Raw genomic sequence first — 22,725 nt, 5'->3', positions numbered from 1 at the left:
ACTCATTAATGTGGACAACAGAAGATCTATTCCGACTGCTGCACAATTAGGTTTTTTTTTAATACTTGTTTATTCAAGTTCCTGGCATATTTCAACATTCTGAAGATTGGGATAAACAATTCACAAATTCTTTGGCATAACCTGAGTGGCCCCAATGCTTAACAGTAAATGTTTTTATTTATCCTACCTTACGTAAATCTATTTGTCAGTTGCTAATTTAATTTTAAGTCTGAGATAGACAGATTTTTCTTAAGCAAAGATATTAAGGGATGGGGGCCAAAGGCAGGTATATGGCGTAAGGCCATCTATCAGCCCTGATCTCATTGAATAGTGGAACAGGCTCAAGGGGCTGAATGGCCTACTCCTGTTGCTATGTTCCTATTTATAAGGAAAGAAGCAGTATACCCGATTGTATCCTGTTGACTTTCAAAATGGTTTTTCAAAATTCCCTGACAATCACAACAGCTCGTCCACAATGCTGCTGTTGAAAGGGTGGCATGGGCAGCACGGTGGCGCAGTGAGTCCTAGGTTCGATTCCGGCTCTGGCTCACTGCCCGTGTGGAGTTTGCCCATTCTCCCCGTGTTTGAGTAGGTTTCGCCCCCACAACCCAAAGATGTGCAGGCTAGATGAATTGGCCACGCTAAATTGCCCCTTAATTGGAAAACATGAATTGGGTGCTCTAAAGTTATATAAAAAAAGGAAAGGGTGGCACCGTGCCACTGTAGTTAACACTGATGCCTCACTGCATCAGGGACTCGGGTTTGATTCTGAACTTGGATGACTGTGTGGAGTTTGTATGTTCTCCCTGAGTCTGCATGGGTTTCCTCTGGGTGCTCTGGTTTCCTCCCACAGTCCGAAGATGTACAGGTTAGGTGGATTGGCGACGCTAAAGTGCCCCTTAATGTCCAAAGGATGCGTATATTCTGTGGGATTATGGGGTTGCAGGGATGGGATGGGGGAGTGGATCTGGATGGGGTGTTCTTTCAGGAGGTCGGGACAGACCCGATGGACTGAGTGGCCTACTTCTGCACTGTAGGAATTCTATGATTTTTTTTTTAAAATTCAGAGTACCCAATTATTTTTTTTCCAATTAAGGGGCAATTTAGCATGGCCAATCCACCTATCCTACACATCTTTTTGGGTTGTGGGGGTGAAACCCACACAGACACAGGGAGAATGTGCAAATTCCACACGGACAGTGACCCAGATGCTCAGCGCCGTAGGCAGCAATGCTAACCACCGTGCCAAGGTGCTGCCCGGGATTCTATGATTCTATGATCCTATCCCATACCAAGGTCAGAATGTAATCCCCTTGAGCGGCCTGTGAGCCATATAATTGGTTGGGAAGATGCAGGGCGGAGAGCCCGACTCCCTGATTAAGTACGGTGTGGAAAAAATGGAAGTCAGCTTCACATTTTCATCTGTCCCCTTGAAACCCTTGTGGTTTCTCTGCTCCCTATCTCTGTACCCCCTGCAACTCTCTCAATTTGGCCTATTTTGTATGCCCCCCCCCCCCCCCCCCCCCCCCCCCCCCAACGTCACCATTCCCCTCACCTTCTTTCAGACCTTTCTAAAACTTAAACTTTTGAACAAGTATTTGGTCACTCATGCCTAACTTTGCCCTTTACAGATTCCATATACACTGTTGTTTAATTATACCTTTGTGAAACATTAAATATATGAACATTAAATATATGTTTTAGAAATAGAAGTTGTCACTATCCAAGTGAAAATCATCTATTAAAATCAGGAATCCAATCTGTGACTCAAAAACACCTACATTGCATGATGGGAATATTCTCTGGCAGGGCCAACAGGAATGTGAGTAAACATGGGGTAAAAACCAAAACAATGAGGCTGGGAGATTACAGTTAAGAGAGATGGTTAAAGTTAAACCAACTACATGAGCAATATTGCATGCACAATTTACTTCAATTTTTTGAGTGTTGTATACACTTTCCTGCAATTTGTTGCCAATTTTCCTGCACTTGAATACCTTAAATCAAACTAGCCAAATAGATCAATTATTTCAATATTTTCATTGGTAACTCTGAACCATCTGCATACACAGAGAATCGCAATACCAAACCCCAGAGCTATAGATGAAAAAAATACTTTCAGGGCAATTTCCCAAAATCTGTCAAACCAGCTTAACTGGCAAACCAGAGCTCGGTCTATGGTTCCTCCCCCTTCCCCCTTCCCCGTTGCCCCCCCCCCCCCCCCACCCTTGGCTTCGGCTGTGCTTTTCTTTTATTTTCCGGACAGAGTGGAGAGAAAAAAAAAGGGGGGGGGGGAGTAGCCCACAGTGGGGCAGCACGGTAGCATTGTGGATAGCACAATCGCTTAACAGCTCCAGGGTCCCAGGTTCGATTCCGGCTTGGGTCACTGTCTGTGCGGAGTCTGCACATCCTCCCCGTGTGTGCGTGGGTTTCTTCCGGGTGCTCCGGTTTCCTCCCACAGTCCAAAGATGTGCGGGTTAGGTGGATTGGCCATAATAAATTGCCCTTAGTGTCCAAAATTGCCCTTAGTGTTGGGTGGGGTTACTGAGTTATGGGGATAGGGTGGAGGTGTTAACCTTGGGTAGGGTGCTCTTTCCAGGAGCCGGTGCAGACTCGATGGGCCGAATGGCCTCCTTCTGCACTGTAAATTCTATGATCTGTAAATTCTATGAAAATAACATTGCAAATTTTGTCCACTGCAAATCGGGTTTCTGTAATCATTGGCGCTAGTTTAAAAAAGTGGTCAATCAACACTCATGTTAAAAACGTCTTACTTGTACGATAAGCCAAGCCATTTTAGTTGTATTGGCAAAATTGTACCAGACTACCGCCCTTAAATTAGTCATTCAAAGTCATTTGCCACACACAAGGAGGCCATTCAGCCCGTCTAGTCCATGATGCCCCTACTCCATCTCTGTAACCCTGCCAGTTTATTTCCTTCAAACGCCCATCTAATTTCCTTTTGAAATGAGTGAGTTCCAGGAATGTTTTTTATGTGAAAAATGTTGTTTTTAAACTTATATTCTAGAACACAGCATAATTGTACTGGTTTATGGAAGATTTTTGTTTTGGCAATATGCAAAGTGGTTTGAGCAGAAACGTGAGCAAAAAGCTTAACTGGCAAAACTGTGTGTGCCCAAATCACCAGTGCAAGTAAGCAGCATATCAGAAAGTACCTTTTTAAAATGAATATTCCTTGATGTACTTAATAGTAGTAACCTGGTGCTTTACTAATATAACTAAAAATAGGTTTATTATAAAAAAAGCTTGTCTACTCAACCATTAAACAAACAAAAAAAGGGTAGGGAGAGAGGAGCAAATAATTCATTTTACAGAGCTAGTGCAGTCCTGCACCCAAGGCAGAAACCCCTGGTCATAATTCTATGGATCTTGCAGGCATACTGACCCAATGTTAATTGAAACAAAACACAAATAAAAACAATTAGTGGCCACAAGATCAGATTACCATTGCCTTACTTGCAACACATAACAAATCAGTTAGAAAATAACAAATAAGTCCAACCCACGACAATGCAGAAACAATTCTGTGTTTCGAGAGTTCAGCATTGGCTAGGAGAGGTTGTTGAAATGAATTGTGTACCTTTCACTAACGTATGTTTGTCAGTGGGCGATGATCGAGCGAGGACCCGGAGTTTTGGCCAGATCTTGTCAATACGTTCTTGTTCGATCTGAAGATCAAAAAAATTATTTTAAAAGTTTTCTCAAGTTAGTCATTCAAACAACACCCATGTAATAAGGTTTGCCATTACCCTGAAGTGACTTTTACAAATGACTTGGCTTGCATTACTTTTTATTAATAAATCTTTTTATTGGCATTTCCCATATTTATAAGCAGTTGTATATAAAACACATCACATTTTTCTCGCCCGCGCTAGTTTCCTTTATTATACAGAGAGGTTTCGTTTGTCTTTCGTTTAACTGACCCGATGTGCATTTGGTTGCCCTCTGGCTCGGTCTATGGTTCCTCCCCCTCCCCCGTTGCCCCCCCCCCCCCCCCCCCCCCCCCGCCGCCCTTGGCTTCGGCTGTGCTTTTCTTTTATTTTCCGGACAGAGTGGAGAGAAAAAAAAAAGGGGGGGAGTACCCCCCCCCGCCTCATCTCTCGCAGTTTCCCCACATTCCTTCCGCCTTCCGCCTCCCCCCCCACCCTGGTTGCGCAGTCTTTTGGTACCTCATCTATTTTGGTGTTTTAAAAAAAAATCTTATTAGGTTACTCCTCGTTGCTGGCCTTGAACAGGATTTGGAACAGTCCGACAAACTGCCCCCAAGTATCCAGGAAGCCTTCCTCTGATCCTCGGGCGGCGTATTTAATCTTCTCCAGGTGGGGAAATTCCGAGAGGTCAGCGAGCCAGTCTGCAGCTGTGGGTGCTGCTGCCGATCGCCAGCCGAGCAGGATTCTCCGGCGTGCGATTAGGGAAGCGAAAGGGAGGGCGTTGGCCCCTTCCCCATGTGTAACTCTGGCTGCTCCGATACCCCGAAGATTGCCACTATTGGGCATGGCTTCACCCTCAACCCCACACCCCTGGACATTGCCTCGGAGAAGGCTGTCCAGAACCCAGAAAGCTTGGGGCAAGCCCAAAACATATGGGTGTGGTTGGCCGGGCCCCTCTGGCACCGCTCACATTTGTCCTCCTCCGGAAAGAACCTGCTCATTCGGGTTCTGGTCAGGTTCGCTCTATGCACCACCTTGAGCTGCATTAGGCTGAGCTTTGCGCAGGAGGAGGTGGAGTTCACCCTGCTCAGTGCTTCACTCCAGAGTCCCCATCCAGCTCTGTCCCCAGTTCGTCCTCCCATTTTTGTCTGATCTCGTCCAGTGGACAGGCTCTGTCCAGTGGGTGTCCGTATATTTTCCCACATAGCCCCCCTTCTCGTTGCTTGTGCCTGTCAGGTCCTCTCGGAGTGTGGTTTCTGGGCCCCGGGGTACCCTACTGTCTCTTGGCGGAGGAAGTGTTTTATTTGGTGGTGTCTCATTTCCTGCCCTTTTGCTAGCCTACACTACCTCATCAGTTCCTCGTGTCGCCAGTCTGTGCCCAACGTAGAAGTCCCCGACTGTCAATGTGCCCCCGTTCAGCCTCCATCTTTTGAAGGTGGTATCCAGCATGGCTGGGGGGAATCTGTGATTGCTGCATACAGGAGCCATGGGGGACATTTTGGTTATCCCGAAGTGTTATCTCAGCTGGGACCACGTTGTCAGCGTGGCCGCTACCACTGGGCTCATCGTGTATCTTGTTGAGGAGGATGGGAGTGCTGCTGTGGCCAGGGCCCGGAGGGTCATTCCCTTGCTTCCTCCCCTTCGGCTGTGCATATTTTTAGTTTTCCGGACAGAGTGGAGAGAAAAAAAAGAAAAAAAGGGGGAGTAGCCCCCCCCCCCCCCCGCCTCATCTCTCGTGGTTTCCCCACATTCATTCTGCCTCCCCCCCCCCCCCCCCCCCCCCCCCCCCCCCCACCTCATCTCTCGTGGTTTCCCCACATTCATTCTGCCTCCCTCCCCCCCCCCAACCCGGGTTGCCTCCTCCATTTGTACCCAATCTGTGTCGGGTTCTTGTACCCACCCCTCACTCTTTCTGCCGTTGCTGCCCAGTGGTAGTATTGTAGGTTTGGCAAGGCCAAGCCCCCTTTGATTTTCTTCTTTGCAGTGTCGATTTGGGAATTCTCGAGTTCTTACCCACCACACAAACACCATGATTGGACTGTCTACATTTTGGAAAAAGGCCTTGGGGATGAGGTCGGAATGGATCTAAACAGGAAACGGAACCTTGGCAATACCTTCATCTTGATTGTCTGCACTCTCCCTGCCAGGGGACCTTTGAAGGTCTCTTCTTACTTCCTCCACCAGGCTGGTCAGGTTCCACTTGTGGATCTGTGTCCAGTCTCTGGATATCTGGGTCCCCAAGTAGCAAAATTTGTTCTGGGCTGTTTTGAACGGGAGCCCCTTCAGCTCTGCCCCTCCCCCTTTTGGGTTCACTGGGAATGTCTCGCTTTTGCCCAGGTTAAGTTTGTAGCCCGAGAAGGTTCCAAACTTTTTCAGTATTTGCAATATTGCCTTCAGTCCTTCCTGTGGCTCTGAGACATAGAGGAGCAGGTCATCTGCATAGAGTTTGACTCTCTGCTCTCTGTCTCCTCTCCGGATTCCCTTCCAGGTTTTCGCGTCCCGCAGGGCTATCGCCAGGGGTTTGATCGCTAGCGCGAACAAGAGTGGGAACAGGGGGCAGTCCTGTCTTGTTCCTCTCTGCAGCTGGAAGTACTCAGAGCTGGTGGTATTAGTTTGGACGCTCGCTTTGGGAGTGTTGTACAGGATCCTCACCCAGGTGGTGAATCCTGCTCCTAGCCCAAACCGTTCCAGTACCTCGAGGAGGTAGCTCCATTCGACTCTGTCAGAGGCCTTTTCTGTGTCCAGGGAGACAATCACCTCTGGTGTTCTCTCCCCGGAGGGGGTTCAGCAGCCACCTGATGTTCGCTGTGAGCTGCCTACCCTTGACGAAACTCGTTTGATCCTCTGCGACCACCTCTGGTACACAGCCCTCCAGCCTTTTGGCCAGGACCTTTGTGCGTATTTCACACCATGTTCAGCAGTGAAATGGGTCCGTATGATCCACATTCCGTCAGGTCATTATCAATTTTGCGTATCAGTGAAATTGTGGCCTGCGCTAGTGTGGGGGGGGGCCGGGTGTTCCTTGCCAGTGAGTCCGCGAACATGTCCCTTAAGTGTGGGGCCAGGACTGGTGCGAATTTTTTGTAGAAGTCCGCCGGGAACCTGTCGGGTCCCCGGTGCCTTCCCCGCCTGCATGGAGCTGATGCTCTCCATGATTTCTCCCAGGTCTGTTGCTGCTTCCAGCTCCCCCCGTCTGTCCTCCCCCACAACTGGTAGTTCCAGTCCGTCCAGGAACTGTTTTATCCCCCGCCCCGGCTGGGTGGCTCGGAGGCGTACAGTCCCTGGTAGAAGGTATCAAATGCCCGATTGATCTCCTTTGCCTCTGTTACCAGTCTCCTTCTGCTATCCTTTACCAGCGCTATTTCCCTCGTGGCTGCCTGCTTTCTCAGCTGGTGAGCCAATAGGCTGCCAGCCTTGTCTCCATGTTGGTAGAAGGTCCCGCGTATCTGGCAGAGTTGGTACACTGCTTTCCTAGTGAATAGCAGGTTAAAGTCCATTTGCAGCTTTTTTCTCTCCGCCAGCAGCTTTACAGTCGGGGCCTCGGAGTATTTTCTGTCGACTTCCAGAATGGAGTCCACCAGTTGTTGCCTGGCCACCCTCTCTTCCCTATCTCTGATTGCCTTGTGGGCTATGATCTCTCCTCTAATCACTGCCTTCAGTGCCTCCCAGAACGTGGAGGGTGAGACTTCCCCGTTTTGGTTGTTACTAACATAGTCGCCTATGGCCCGCGATGTTTTTTGACAGAAAGCCTTGTCGGCCAGGAGGTCCTTGTCCAGCCTCCGCGTGGGGCACTGGGCCCGGCTTGTCTCCAACCTCACATCCATATAGTGTGGAGCGTGGGTCAGAGATAACGATCGCGGAGTATTCCATTCCCGTGATCTCTGGAAGCACCGATTTCCCCACTGCAAAGAAAAATTCCTTCTCTCCTGGGTGCAGGAACCTCCATGGGTTCACCGCCCCCATCTGCTCCTGAATTGCTTCTAGTTCCCTCGCCATGCCAGTCTTTTTCCCTGCTTTGAGGTTTGATCGGTCGGTCAGTGGGTCCTGTATACAGTTGAAGTCGCCCCCCATGATCAGTTGGTGTGTGTCAAGGTCGGGGATTTCTGCCATGGTCTTCTTTATGAATTCTGTGTTGTCCCAGTTGGAAGTGTACACATTTACCGGTACGACCGGCGCCCCTTCCAGGACACCGCTGACCATGACGGACCGTCCCCCTGGGTCCGTAATTGTCTTGGTTTCCATAAACCTTGTCCTCTTGCTAATTAATATTGCCACCCCCCTAGCCCTCGTACATAGCATGAGTGGTTTGTCTGTCCCACACAGCCCTTTCTTACCAGCAGTCGGTCCTTCTCCCTCAGGTGTGTCTCTTGTAGGTAGACTATATCTGCTTTTAGGCTTCTTAGGTGGGTGAAGACTCTGGATCTTTTCACGGGGCCGTTGAGTCCCCTTACGTTCCAGGTAACAGTCCTGGTAGGGGGTTTCGACCCCCGGTCCTTCGGGATCACCCATACCTACCTGGTGGACGGCTCTCGCCATGAGATCGGGCCCCAGGGCTCCCGGGTTTCCTTTTGTCCAGGGGGCATCCAACATGGCTGCCAGCTGTGTATACACCACGTGGCAGCGCCCCTGCACTCCAGTGTCTCCCTCCGCCTTGCAGCCCTCCCAAGTGGCTGTTTGTGGTGCCATCTTGGTTCCTCGCCCCACTCCATGCCCGCCGAGGCCTGTGTTCGTGCTGCTTATCTACCTCACCCTTCTCTTTGCTTCTCTTCTGTTCTGCACTCTCCCCCTGACTCCTCTACCCCCTCCCCATAGTCCCTGACCCTCTCTCCCCCCCCTGTGTTATCCCCCCCCCCCTTCTGCTCTGTTCCCCCTCCCCTCTGTGTGCCAGGCACTCTCTCTCCGCTGAGAGGCGCGCCGCGGCCCTCCTTTCTTCCTGCCCTCCCGTGTTGGCCGTCCTCACTAGCACGGTGGCCCTCCCTCCCAGTACTTGCCCTGCTCGGGTCCTGTTTTACCTTCCTTTTGCTGGCCCTTGTCTCGCCCTCCTGTCCGCCTTTCTCGCCCTCATTCACCTTGCTTCGTTCCCTCCCATTGCATTGAGAGATAGAACGAGCCCGGGAACGAGTCAGCACAGTCCCGCGCAGTACACCAAACACGCGTGTACGGTTTGTGATCTCATTGTCTCTGTTTGCGGTCTGCCCTCCGCTCTTTGTTCCGATTCTTTCTTCCTTTCTTTTCCATCCCTGTCGCTTTCATGATGGCCGTTGCGGCTGTTCCTCCCCCAGGTTGTTCGCTCTAACAAACTCCTCTTGGGGTGTTAAAAAACAGCTCCTTCCCCTCAAATGTTACCCAGAGTTTGGCCGGGAATAACATCCCAAATTGCACATTACTTTTGTAGAGTGCTGATTTGGCCCTGTTGAATTCAGCCCTTCTTTTGGCCAGGCCCGCCCCAATGTCCTGGTAGACCCTTATGATCTTCCCTTCCCACATGCTCGATTTCGCCTGCCGGGCCCACTTTAGGATTTTCCCCCTGTCTTGGAACCTGTACAGCTTCACAATAATCGCTGTGGGTTGCTCACAGGCTTTGGGCTTGGGTCGGAGCGACCTGTGCGCCCTGTCGATTTCTGGGGAGGGAAAAAAAAAGTTGAATAAAAAAGAATTATTATTTTGTTTTTGGCTTATCCTCTCCGTGCTCCGACTTTCAGGCAGTTTCTTGTTGCGATCTCCACTCCTCCTCCACGTGCAGCTGCTCCGCTGACCAGGAGCAGCCTCTCCTCTTCTTTTTCTCTTCAGCTCCGTGGAACGGAGCTTTGATGCCTGGGCAGGGCAAGGGGGGGCAGGGCGAGGGAGGCAGGGGCGATTTCTCAGGGCTTTAATTCTTTTTCAGAATTTTCCACTGGGAAACCCCCTGAAAAAAGCTGCGATTTTGCGGATCTGCGGGAGCCTCTTTGCTGCGGCCGCTCCGTTCGCGAACACCACTGGAAGTCCGGATTGCATTACTTTTGTTGTCTTTGTGGATCCATACAAACCTTCCTCCCGTTTCATCATCTCACTGAACTATTAGTTGACATGTTCTGGCTCACCAGTTAAAAGATATCAAGCAGGAACACTTCTATTTCTAGCATCAGCATAAACTTCCAAATTAAGTATAGCGTTGTCAGATGTTGCATTCTACCCAACAACATGCTACCCAACAACCTTACTTTAGTGTTTCACCCCAGATGTATCAGTTTAACATCTCCATTTTTTTGACACCAACCTTTGTGGAATACTTCCATCTCAAATAGAGGAGAGGTTGAATAAACTCGGTTTGTTCTCACTGGAACGACGGAGGTTGAGGGGTGACCTGATAGAGGTCTACAAAATTATGAGGGGCATAGACAGAGTGGATAGTTAGAGGCTTTTCCCTGGGGTAGAGGGGTCAATTACTAGGGGGCATAGGTTTAAGGTGCGAGGGGCAAGGTTTAGAGGAGATGTATGAGGCAAGTTTTTTTACACAGAGGGTAGTGGGTGCCTGGAACTCGCTGCCGGAGGAGGTGGTGGAAGCAGGGATGATAGTGACGTTTAAGGGGCATCTGGACAAATACATGAATAGGATGGGAATAGAGGGATACGGACCCAGGAAGTATAGAAGATTTTAGTTTAGACGGGCAGCATGGTCGGCAAGGGCTTGAAGGGCCGAAGGGCCTGTTCCTGTGCTGTACCTTTCTTTGTTCTTTGTTCTTTGCAGGGGAACAGTAGAGCTCACCCCAAAGGGCACATACACCGTCGCATTTGGCACCCTCCCTGGCACACTGTGCCTCTCACGTCAAAGGCTTCACCAGTGACACTATCTGCTAGCTACTCCTCATGACTGCCAGCTGTCTCCAAGCCCTGCCTGTTCACCGCTCCCCTGCTCCCATCCACCCTGCCCCCATTCAGATTGTCACACCTATGTGTCACACCCAGGACCTACATCACACTGCAGCTAAGCTCCCAGCTGACGCATATTTCCTCACTCACCCCACCTGCAGGTCCTGCCCACACACAAGATTCTAAGCATGGAGGTGATTGGTGACACATGTCGAGTCTTTCTACCACCCAACCAGGCCGAGGAATGTGAAGGAAGTGCTGCAACAGGGCACGTGTATTCATCGGCACCCGTCCTTCGAGGAGAAGCCATACCACTTATGCTGCTGAAAACGTCAGCTAACCAGGGAGACCGTTTGCCACCTGTACCAGATGGTGGCACATCTGGCACCACAAGGCTATGAAGAAAAGTACCCACTCCTGATAGCCGTCAACATGACAGTCGCCCTGAACTTTTATGCCTCTGGGTCTTAACAGGAGCCGAGTGTGGACCTGTCTGGAATCTCTCAGACACAAGCACACAGGTGCATCCGTGCTGTGATGGATGCCCTGTTCTGCCGGGCAGCGGACCATATAGACCTCAGGAGTGCCAGGATGCCTGGGCTGCAGGATTTGCTACCATCGCTGGCATGCCCCATGATCGATGGGACCATGTCCCCCCTACGAGCATCGATTCATCAGAGAGTGTCCTTCATTAATCGCAAGAGGTTCACTTCCCTCAATGTGCAGTTGGCGTGTGGCCACCAGCTGCACATCATGCACGTCTGCGTCCGATACCCTGGCACTGTGCAAGCTTACATCCTGACAAACGTATTGGTTCTTGGCATTTGCACCTCACTGGTGAGGGGTTGGCTCTTGGGCGACAAGGGATACCTGCTGAGGTCTTGGCTAATGACCCCTGTCTGGAGGCCCCAGACTGATTCAGAGACTCATTATAACAATGCCAATCAGCAACCAGGAGCGTCACTGAGTGGTGCATCGGTGTCCTCAAGATGCACTTCCGATGCCTGGACCACTCTTGTGGGGCTCTCCAATATGGCCCCAGGAGGGTCTCTAACAATGTGCTAGCCTGCTGCATCCTGCACAACATCGCGCAGCAGAGGGGGACGAAGGCCAGGCCTCATCTGAGGAGGAGGATAAGGAGGATGGCCAGGAAGAACTGGGAATGGAGGGGAGGACAGGGCAAGGCACTCATCATGTGCTCCAGGGCCACTACACACAGGACAACCTCATCACCTCCGTTTTGCCAACTAGGAGACGTGGCCACCAGCAGCTCCACCGCCTTGTACCACCTCCCCATACCCCTCCCCTTACATGTAGTGCCCTTTTCCTCATAGCCACTCACAACTTTTCCTGTCCTTCCTCCCATCGCTGTACCACCCTCATCCCTCTTCCCTTCACTCCACCTTCCCTGTCCCACTTCCCTTCACTGCACCTCCCCCGTCCCTCCTCCCTTCACTCCATCCCAGCTCCCCCTCCAAGGGTACTACCAGGTTCTTACAGGGTGTGGACCCTGGGCAGGCAGTATCCTCCGGAGGATGATGGACTCGCTGTGGGGTGAGCTCTGGTTCTCCTCATTGTTTAACAAAATCTAATTCCTGCCTTCAGGATCACATTCCACTGTCCGCCCGGGGGGTCACTACATGCGTGCTGGCCATTCCATCACACAGGCCTATTTCGCCTTTGGGGGTGTGGGAGGGGTGGTTATGTAGATGGTGAGCGGTGATGGGTCACTCACTGGCTGAGCTGTTCTGCAGGCGGTCTCACACCTCTGCCACCTCTGAGGGTCACCCCAGATGCAACATTCAAGTGTACTGGGGATCCTTCCCATGCCATCCTCCAACACCCGCACCATCAACCTCCCACATCCCCCCCCCCCCCCCCCCCCCCTCCCCCCCCCCACCCCCCAACCTGGCACACCCTGTACACCCAGCCCAGCCTCATACTCTTCAGACAGAGGATTGAGGCAGGTCGGAATGTTGGTGAAGAGGTATTTAATCGTGACTATATACATTGTTTTGCTTATGTGCTGCACCAATGCCAACATAATTGACGTCTAACTTTCTTATCTTATGTGGACTACCACTCCTTCACATCAGACGTGAGGTGGCCTGCTGCATATCTCGCCCTCTGACCGGAGATGTTTTTGGCGTCCCTCCTCTGGACCTGGATTGTCCCGGGGAACTTTCGCATGTCACAGGTGACGAGGTGTCAGCCTGCCCTGCTCACTGTCCAGATGTGTCGGGTTGGGGGAGTCAGATGCACTAAGGTGTTCTAGCACCTCCCCTCGGGAGGCACCTTCACTTCCTCCTCCCTCCGGGTGTTCAATGGCCCCAGGATTACTCCATGAGATGGAGGTGAGGACGGAGTGAGCTTGGGAGGCTCCACTATCACCTGGCGCTGCCAGTCTTGGAGGCCTGCCCTCGTCTCAACCAGGGTCTCGATGTCCTCAATCATGGGGCACTGAGACTGGGCCACGTCCCTCAGCAAGGGAGTCATGTCCTTCACTGCCTGGGTCATGTTCCTTTGGCACTGTGCAATGACTCTCTGGGACTGTGTCACATTCCTCTGGGACTGTATACTTCCTACCAACTTGGTCCCAGAGGTGCTATGGGAGATATCAAACAGCAATCAAGCTCCTCGCCATAGGAATGGAATGACATTTTTCTCAGGCACATCACTCCCAAAGATGCTTTGTTTCTTGGTGGCTGGCCAGTGCTGGGAAAAGCCCACAGCCACAATCATGGAAAGGTCGAAACATATTACACAGAATGGAGAAATTAAAAGGTTTGGGATTGCTTTCAATGGGAAAAAGAATCCAATCTCAGAAAGATTAGTGATTTTGATTTTCACAGTACATTATTCAATGGGTTATGGAATGCTGTAATCTGATTTTTCTTATGTTAATAATTTGGCTGATTTTGCCATGACTAAAGGCATTAGATAAAGATGTCAAAGTGCAGTAGAAATCAGCACAAAATGTGTAATTACATATGACTAATGATGCAAACCAAATGCCTGACAGGTCCGATAACTGGTTGACACTTCAACCTTCTGCAAATACTGAATGCACTCAGTTACTTATTGATTAAATTCAAAAGTTAAAAACAGTTGTGCAATGTGCTAATCTGAGGTTATTGTCATTGTACATATTTGTTTTCTACTATAAATTTATTAAATATAACGGGCGCAATCTCACGGAAAGGTTTCTAAGTCATTTGTGGGGGGCTTTGTTGGGAATCTCCCAGCCTCCCTAGGGAGACCCTAGCCAGGCACAATTCAGTATTGATCCACACAAATGTGGACCAGGCGGAACGGCACCCGTGGGTCTCCCTGGCCATCGGGGGCCCCTTTGGTGGTCAGAGACAGGGGAGGGTGTATCCCGGCCATCCCCTTGGAATATGGGTACCTTGGCACTGCCACCCTGGTATGCCAAGGTGCCCAGGTGACACTGCAAAGCCAGCAAGAGCACTGCCAAGGTGGCAGTGCCAGGGTGCATGGCCAAAGGTCAGGGCCTTAGGAGGGCCATGCCAATGAATGGAGGATGGAGGGGGGTATGAAAGGTGGGGGTGTGCAGGGCGGGAATGAACGGGCCTCCGGAAGTTTGGGGGGGGGGGGGGTGAAGTTTGGAGGTCCTGGAAATGGGGGGTGGGGGGGTCCCACCATCTGGAACGTTAGGAGCAACACCATTGGGCAGCATGGCAGCACAGTGGTTAGCACTGTTGCTTCACAGTGCCAGGGTTCCAGGTTCAATTTCCGGCTTGGGTGACTGTGCGGAGTCTGCACGTTCTCACGGATGCTCCGGTTTCCTCCCACAAGTCCCGAAAGACGTGTTGTTAGGTGAATTGGACATTCTGAATTCTCCCTCTGTGTACCCAAACAGGCGCCAGAGTGTGGCGACTGGGGGATTTTTACAGTAACTTCAATGCAGTGTTAATGTAAGCTGACTTGTGACAATAAAGATTATTATCTGCTCCAGCTCTGGGAGCCAGGGCTGCATATTACATATTACCTGCAGAACTGGAGGATTCATACTGTAATTCTTACTGAAAGTGTTGAAGCAAACAAGTTTATTCTGATGCTTCTCACATTTCTATACTGGCAACATTCAGGCGAGAATTTCTCAAGATGTTCCCCTGCTGATTTTTCAACGTCTTGTTGCAAATCAACAAAAGTTATTTTTAACTGATGCAAAGAAACAAGCAAACACATTTGACCATAACCACAGTGCTGTTGTACACTCACTTTCACATTCTGATGAAGTTATCAAATGAAAAAATTCACCTTATTGATTACATTAACAATAAATTGTGGAAATTGTGTTTACTAACTTACTCAAGCTTTTGATGAGGTATCAGAGTGGGTGGATGGGAGTCGATGATGAGTGTGTGGCAGTGATAGGTAGCCTAGGCCAGTGATCGCACGCGTGGACCTCCTTCATCGCAGTGGGCCACAAAATTGAAATCGGGCATGTGAACTAACTATGACCCCATGAATAACATTAATGAATACACACCAAATATTTCAGAATGAGTTATAGAAAATGCTTAATCATTCATATATTAATAGAATTGTCATCAACTTGAAATGGCAAACAACAAAGAAATATTTACGCTTGCCTTACTTTAATTCAAAGGTAACATTGAAAAGCACAGCCTCCCATGTCCATCAGTGTGGTAACCAAGACGGTCCCCGGGATAGGGTAGTTTTGTTAACTGCACTTGCATAGCTCGAATTTGCAAGGCATGGTAGTTGATCTCTAACTTATGTTAGACGCAGAGGAGCATACGGCTCTCACAGTCTATGGGGGCGATTCTCCGATCGTGGGACAGAGTGTCCGTGCCGTCGTGAATGCTGTTGCATTTCATGATGGCGCGAAACGGTCGTGGGCACTAGCGATTCTGGCCCCACGGCGCTGGAGCGGTTCGCGCTGTTCCAGCCTCATTTCCTGGCGCGCATTGGGGGCGGCACCAGCCCACGCGAACGCAGTGGTGACACGCCAACCCGCGCATGCGCAGTTGGGCCGCACCAACCCGTAAATGCGCGGGGGACTTCTTCAACGAACCGGCCCCGACGCAACATGGCATGAGGGTTCAGGGGCTGGCCGTAATAAATTAGGGCCGGGGCTGGAGAGGCCGGTCCGCCGATCGGTGGCCGTGATCATGGGCCAGACCCCATCGGAGGCCCCCCCCCGGTGAAGGAGTGCCTCTCCTCTCCCCCCACCCCGCCACAGGCCGCCCCCCCTGCCACAGCCCCCCCCGACCCTACACGCACAGTTCCCCCCGCCGGCTGCGAGCAAGTGTGAACGGCGACGGTGGGACTCCGCCGTTTACGCACGGCTGCTCGGCCCATCAAGGCCGGAGAATCGGCGGCCCAGCAAATGCGCCGGCGCCAATTCTCCACTCCTCGGAGAATCGCTTGCCGGTATTGGACCGGCGCCGCAGGAAAAATGGCGTGAATGGCGATTCTCCCATACGATGCGGTATGGGAGAATCCCACCCATGGTGTGTAATCAGCACCTCACAATCAGCAAGCACCTCCCTTAATGTGCCCTTGCTTTATCGGCATATCACTTCAGAAATACGGATAAGAAAACAATTATGTGGACGAAAAACAGCAGAGCTCAGAAAACCTGCACATGGGTAATGGTCGACAAAACCTCTCACGGGCCACATTCCGAACCCCGATGGGCCACACGGTGCCCACTACCGGTGTATGGACTTCCATGAGACATTTGCTGGAGTACCATGCTCGGCTTGTTAGCAAAGTTCAAGGCCAGGGAACTGCAGGGGCAGTAGCAGCATGGGAACAAACTGGGCAAAGTACAGAGGCCAGGATTTCACCGGGCAGCACCCGCCATCTGGAAAGTCGGGAGCAACACCATCAGTTCCAGCTCTGGAAGCCAGGGCTGCATTGACATGGAGCAGGGGGTTAATGGCAGTCATGGCCTCCGCCCACCTGAGGCATAATGCCCCCCCCCCCCCCCCCCCCCCCCCCCTGCCCGCCAAGTGATGCTGGGCAATTTTGAGGTCTGGCTGCTCTTCAGTCCCAGCAGAACCAACAGCAGCGGTGGTCACTGCTGGGACTGCAGCTGGCACTGAAACAGCAGCCACCTAGGAGGACCAGAGTACAGAGAAGTAGTGTCGAGGCCAATCAAACATCATCAAGGAGTGTGGGGGTTGATCAGGAGGCCAGGAAGGGGGCTTTCAAACAGGGCTGAGCCTTGCTTCTTGGGGACTCAATGAGCTCTAGCACAAGGGCCTTGCCACTACAAACCCACAGGGAGGATGCCAAGTTTTACTGGGTGGTCTCCATCTGTGGCAGGGTGCACTTCCACTGTTGATAATATCTTCTTCAGCGATCATTCGTCAATGTGTATGATTGTCCACCTAAGAAACTCTGTTCTGTGGGTTCTTGCATGGCTGATGAGCCCGATTCTCGAGCCACGTCGTTGAAGGCACCCATGGCTGTTGTTTCCAGGAGGTGGGATTGGTCTTTGGACTCTAGATACTACGGCAGAGAATAGAGGCCCTTATGCAGCTATTAAGGGCCTCAATTGGCGTAAGGGAGGGAAGATCACCCACCACCTACTCTACTGCCTGAAAAATCCAGGCAGTCGTGGGACGCTGACAGACATTATGCCCTGCCCCATCTTTCCCACCCAGACTTACACCACCCAGGGGAGGAAGGAGGGTGGTAAAATCTCATTCCGAGAGTGTGATGCATGGCTGCATTTTTATTGGCGGCATGGTGGCACAGTGGTTAGCACTGTTGCCTCGCAGCGTCAGGGACCCAGCTTCAATTCCTGCCTTGGGTGACTGTGTGTGGAATTTGCACTTTTCCCCGTGTCTGCGTGGGTTTATGTCCTTATGTCCAAAAACGTTAGGAGGGGTTATGGGGATGGGGTGGAGGCATGGGCTTAAGTAGGGTACTCTTTCCAAGTGCTGGTTCAGACTCAACGGGCCGAATGGCCACTTCTGCACTGTAAGTTCTACGATTATATGAAGCATAGTGATGCCTCCCAGGGTTCAACACTAGGATCACAATGTTTCTTGATATTTATTAATGACTTAGACTTGGAGGTACAGGGCACAATTTCCAAATTTATAGATGAAGAGATACTTGCAAGTATAGTAAACGGTAAGGATGATAGTAATGAACTACAAGAGGCAGCAATGGACTACAAGAGAACATAAACAGGCTGGTGAAACAAACTGACACAAAGTAAGTTCAATGCAGGAAAATGTGAGGTGAGTCAGCATGGATTTATGAAGGGAATGTCATGCTTGACAAATCTGTTGGAATTCTTAGAAGGATGTAACCAGTACAGTTGACAAGGGGGAGTCAGTCGATGCGGTATATTTGGACTTTCAGAAGGCTTTCGTCAAAGTCCCGCATAAGAGATTATTGTGCAAAATTAAAGCGCATGGGATTGGGGGAAATGTATTGAGGTGGATAGAAAACTAGTTGGCAGAGAGGAAACAAAGAATAGGGATTAATGGGTCCTTTTCAAATTGGCAGGCAGTAACGAGTGGGGTATCACAGGGATCGGTGCTGGGACCCCAGTTATTCACACTATATATTAATGAGGATGAGGGAACAAAATGTAACATCTCAAAGTTTGCAGATGATACCAAGTTAGGTGGGAGGGTGAATTGTAACAAGGATGCAGGGATCCTACAGCATGCTCTGGACAGGTTGGGCGAGTGGGCAAATCAATGGTAGATGCAGTATAATTTGGATAAGTGTGAGGTTATTCACTTCGGAAGCAAAACCAGGAAGGCAGATTACGACTTGAATGGTTGTAAATTGGGAGAGGGGAGTATGCAGCGGGACCTGGGTGTCCTTGTGCACCATTCACTGAAGGTAAGCATGCAGGTGCAGCAGGTGGTAAAGAAGGCTAATGGTAAGTTCGCCTTCATTGCAAGAGGTTTCGAGTATAGAAGCAGGGATGTGTTGCTGCAATTATACAGGGCCTTGGTGAGGCCACACCTGGAGTATCGTGTGCAGTTTTGGTCTCCTTCTCTAAGGAAGGATGTTCTTGGTCTCAAGGGAGTGCAGCGAAGGTTTACCAGACTGATTCCAGAGATGGCGGGACTGTCATATGAGGAGAGCTTGACTAGTTGGGATTGTTCTCGCTGGAGTTCAGAAGAATGAGGGGGGTTCTCATAGACCAGGGGTGGGCAAACTTTTCCGTGCAAGGGCCACATTCAGAAATTCACAATTTTAAAGGGCCGCATAGTATATTAAGTAAAATAATTAATATTTTAAATAGCCAAAATAAAAGGTCTTTAAAGAAAAAAAAGCACATTTATTTGAAAAACAAAGTAACTCAGTAAGTAACAGAACAATGTCAATGAGAATGATGCATCTGACTGCAGTCATTTACCAGTTTGTTGAAATCAGGTGTCAAGTTGCTTGTGCTGATCCTTAACACTGACAGAAGCACAGCCTAGCCGAGTCAACGATAAAAACGCGCGTAGTGGGGTGGATGAGTGGGGCTGCCTTATTGGTCGGTTTAGTTGGGTGTGCGACCAATAGGAGTCCAGGTTACAAACAATAATAAGGCTTATTGTTTGTAACCTGGATTCCTATTGGTCGCACACCCAACTAAACCGACCAATGAGACAGCCCCACTCATCCACCCCACTACGCGCGTTTTAATGCGGCCCGCCAATGAGGTGCCCGGAATCATAACCGGCATTTTTGAAAAGCCGCCAGGGAAAAGCCGCTGAAGTAAATGCGCTTATTGAATAAGCGCATTTACTTCAGCTGCTTTTCCCCGGCGGCTTTTCAAAAATGCCGGTTCTGATTCCGGGCACCTCATTGGCGGGCCGCATAAAAACCTTTGTCGGGCCGCATGCGGCCCGCGGGCCGTAGTTTGCCCACCCCTGTCATAGACACTTATAAAATTTTATCGGGACTAGACAGGGTAGATGCAGGGAAGATGTTACCAATGATGGAGGCGTCCAGAACCAGGGGTCACAGTCTGAAGATTTAGGTAAACCATTTTGGACAGATATAAGGAGACATTTCTTCACACAAAGAGTGGTGAGCCTGTGGAATTCATTACCACAGGAAGTAGTTGATGCTAAAACGTTGAATATATTCAAGAAGCGGCTAGATATAGCACTGGGGAGAATGGGATCAAAGGCTATGGGGAGAAAGCAGGAAAGCTATTGAGTTGGATGATGAGCCATGATCATGATGGAATGGCGTAGCAGGTTTGAAGGACAAAAAGGCCTCCTCCTTTCTTCTATGTATCTATGATACATTTCATTAGGAAGAACGAGGAACAACACAACTAAATGGTATAATGTTGAAGAAGGTGCAAGAAGTGAAAGAGACCTGGAGGGTATTTGTGCACAAATATTTGACATTGGCAGGATAGGTTAACATGGCAGTTAAACAAAGCATATGAGATCCTGGGCTTTATAAATAGAGGTAAAGTGCAAAATCCAGGTTACATAAAACCTGGCCCCAGTTGGATTATGGGCGGAATTTTCCCAAAAGGTGACAAAGGCGCAATCCAATGGCAACGCTGAGCCTGAAAAGCAGCTCGTCGTGGCTCAGCGTGGCCGATAAAAGCCAGGAGACCCCGCTCCCGGGATCTACCTGGCTTGCAATGCCTCATGAGATCCAACGCGATTCTCATTCTGCGTGGGATTGCATTTTGGCAAATTTGCATATTAGAGCAAGACCATAAGACATAGAAGCAGAATTAGGCCACTCGGCCCATCGAGTCTGCTCCACCATTCAATCATGACAGATATTTTTTTCATCGACATTCTCCTGCCTTCTCCCCATAATCCCTGATCCCCTTTTTAATCAAGAACCTATCTATCTCTGTCTTAAAGATACTCAGTGATTTGGCCTCCACAGCCTTCTCCACCCTCTGGCTAAAGAAATTCCTCCGCATCTCTGTTTTAAAGGATCGTCCCTTTAGTCTGAGATTATGTCCTCTGGTTCTAGTTTTTCCGACAAGTGGAAACATCCTCTCCATGTCCACTCTATCCAGGCCTCTTAGTATCCTGTAAGTTTCAATAAGATCCCCCCTCATCCTTCTAAATGCCAACGAGTACAGACCCAGAGTCCTCAACCGTTCCTCATACAACAAGCAGTTAATTCCAGGGATCATTCTTGTGAACCTCCTCTGGATCCTTTCCAAAGCCAGCACATCTTTCCTTAGATACGGGGCCCAAAACTGCTCACAATACAACCAAATGAGGTCTGACCAGAGCCTTGTACAGCCTCAGAAGTACATCCCTTGTCTTGTATTCTAGCCCTCTAGACATTAATGCTAACATTGCATTTGCCTTCCTAACTACTGACTGAACCTGCACGTTAACCTTAAGAGAATCATGAGCAAGGACTCCCAAGTCCCTTTGTGCTTCTGATTTCTTAAGTATTTCCCCATTTAGAAAATAGTTTATGCCTAACTTCCTCCTTCCAAAGTACACAACCTCATACTTTTCCACATGGTATTTCAGCTGCCATTTCATTGCCCACTCTCCTAGCCTGTCCAAATCCTTCTGCAGCCCCCTTGTTTCCTCAATACTACCTGTCCTCTACAGATCTTTGTGTCATCTGCAAACTTAGCAACAGTGCCTTCAGTTCCTTCCTCCAAATCATTAATGTATATTGTGAAAAGTTGTGGTCCCAGCACAGACCCCTGAGGCACAGCACCTGCCATCCTGAAAAAGACCCCTTTATCCCCACTCTTTGCCTTCTGCCAGTCAGCCAATCCTCTATCCATGCCAAGATCTTACCCTTAACACCAGGGGCTCTTAACTTATTTAACAGTCTCCTATGCGGCACCTTGTCAAAGGCCTTCTGGAAATCTAAATAAATCACGTCCACTGGTTCTCCTTTGTCTAACTTCCTTGTTACCCCGTCAAAGAACTCTACCAGATTTGTCAGACATGACCTCCCCTTGATGAAGTCGTGCTGACTCAGCCCTATTTTATCCTGCACTTCCAAGTACTTTGCGATCTCATCTTTAATAACGGACTCTAAAATCTTACCAATTACCGAAGTCAGGCTAACTGGCCTATAATTTCCCGTCTCCTGCCTCCCTCCCTTCTTAAACAGCGGTGTTACATTAGCCACTTTCCAGTCCTCTGGGACCCTTCCTGTCTCCAGTGATTCCTGAAAGATCACCACCAACGCCTCCACAATCTCCTCAGCTACCTCTTTTAGAACCCTGGGATGTAGTCCATCCGGTCCAGGTGATTTATCCACCTTCAGACCTTTCAATTTCCCCAAAATCTTCTCAAAGTGATGGCCACTGCACTCACCTCTGCCCCCTCATTCTCCTGGAGCTCTGGCATCCCACTGGTGTCTTCCACCGTGAAGACTGATGCAAAGTGACTCTTCAGTTCTTCTGTCATTTCTTTGTTTCGGATTATTACTTCTCCATTAAGACAGTTAGCCTCATTCTGATGTGAAGATTCCTGAGGTACCTGAGGCTTTGGGATTCAACCCCTTCGCCTCAGAGACCTCTGGCGAGCGCCGTTCAGCACTGGTCCTCACAAATGGGAACCAGAAGGAATGGCACTCGTGGGGGTCTCCCAGGGGACAGGAGGCCCCCATGTGCAGGCCTTTGGACAGGGTGATGCTCTGGCACTGCTGGTGCCATCCTGGTACCCTGGCACTACAACCTGGGTGCCATCCAGTCACCGCGAAGGTGTCCAGGTGGCATTCCCAGCTGGCAGGGCCACTCCTAGGGTACCAGGTTGGCATTGTCCAACAGTTAGGCCGGGGGTGCCTTCGTAGGTGTTAGGGGTGCGTGGTGTGGGGCCGGTGACCCTCACATAATGCATTCAGGCTGAGGGGAGGTCAGGGATCACTTCTTGGCATCAGAGATTGGAATGCCATTTTTAAATAGTGTCCCGATTTCTCGCTACACTGGGGAGTTCCAGCGAGCGGATTTCCCCACTGTACAAAATGGGGCTATGTTCAGCCTCGGCTGTGCGTTCCCCAGTTGAGGCCCCTCATACAATGCGGGTCACGTTGAATAGCCATGTGTTTCTTAGCACTGTGAGCGCCTGGAAATATGCAGCTAAACGTGCTTACTATGCGACTTTTCTCCCATTTGGGTGAATCGCGTCCAAAGTATAATTTGCGATGAGAAAATCAGTGTGGTACTCATCGACCCGGGTGGTGCTCCACCAGGATCACTCAGCTCTTGACCTCATTATAGCCTTTG

The 22,725-nt window shown here is 50.0% G+C and overlaps 1 protein-coding gene across 19 annotated transcripts in view; it reads right to left on the bottom strand.

The window, feature by feature from the left end:
• atp2b2 (ATPase plasma membrane Ca2+ transporting 2) overlaps window positions 1-22,725 on the bottom strand; it is a 999,595-nt gene that overhangs the window by 80,246 nt on the left and 896,624 nt on the right. For all 19 annotated transcript variants that reach the window (XM_038812615.1, XM_038812611.1, XM_038812620.1 and 16 more), the window contains one exon: window positions 3,602-3,689. In XM_038812615.1, coding sequence (XP_038668543.1) covers window positions 3,602-3,689 — 88 coding nt within the window. The remainder of the gene's footprint in view (window positions 1-3,601; window positions 3,690-22,725) is intronic.

Source organism: Scyliorhinus canicula, chromosome 11, assembly GCF_902713615.1.
Source record: "Scyliorhinus canicula chromosome 11, sScyCan1.1, whole genome shotgun sequence".
Classification (NCBI taxonomy): domain Eukaryota; kingdom Metazoa; phylum Chordata; class Chondrichthyes; order Carcharhiniformes; family Scyliorhinidae; genus Scyliorhinus; species Scyliorhinus canicula.
Note: the sequence above shows the minus strand (reverse complement) of the source record. Positions and strands in the feature narration are given on the sequence as shown.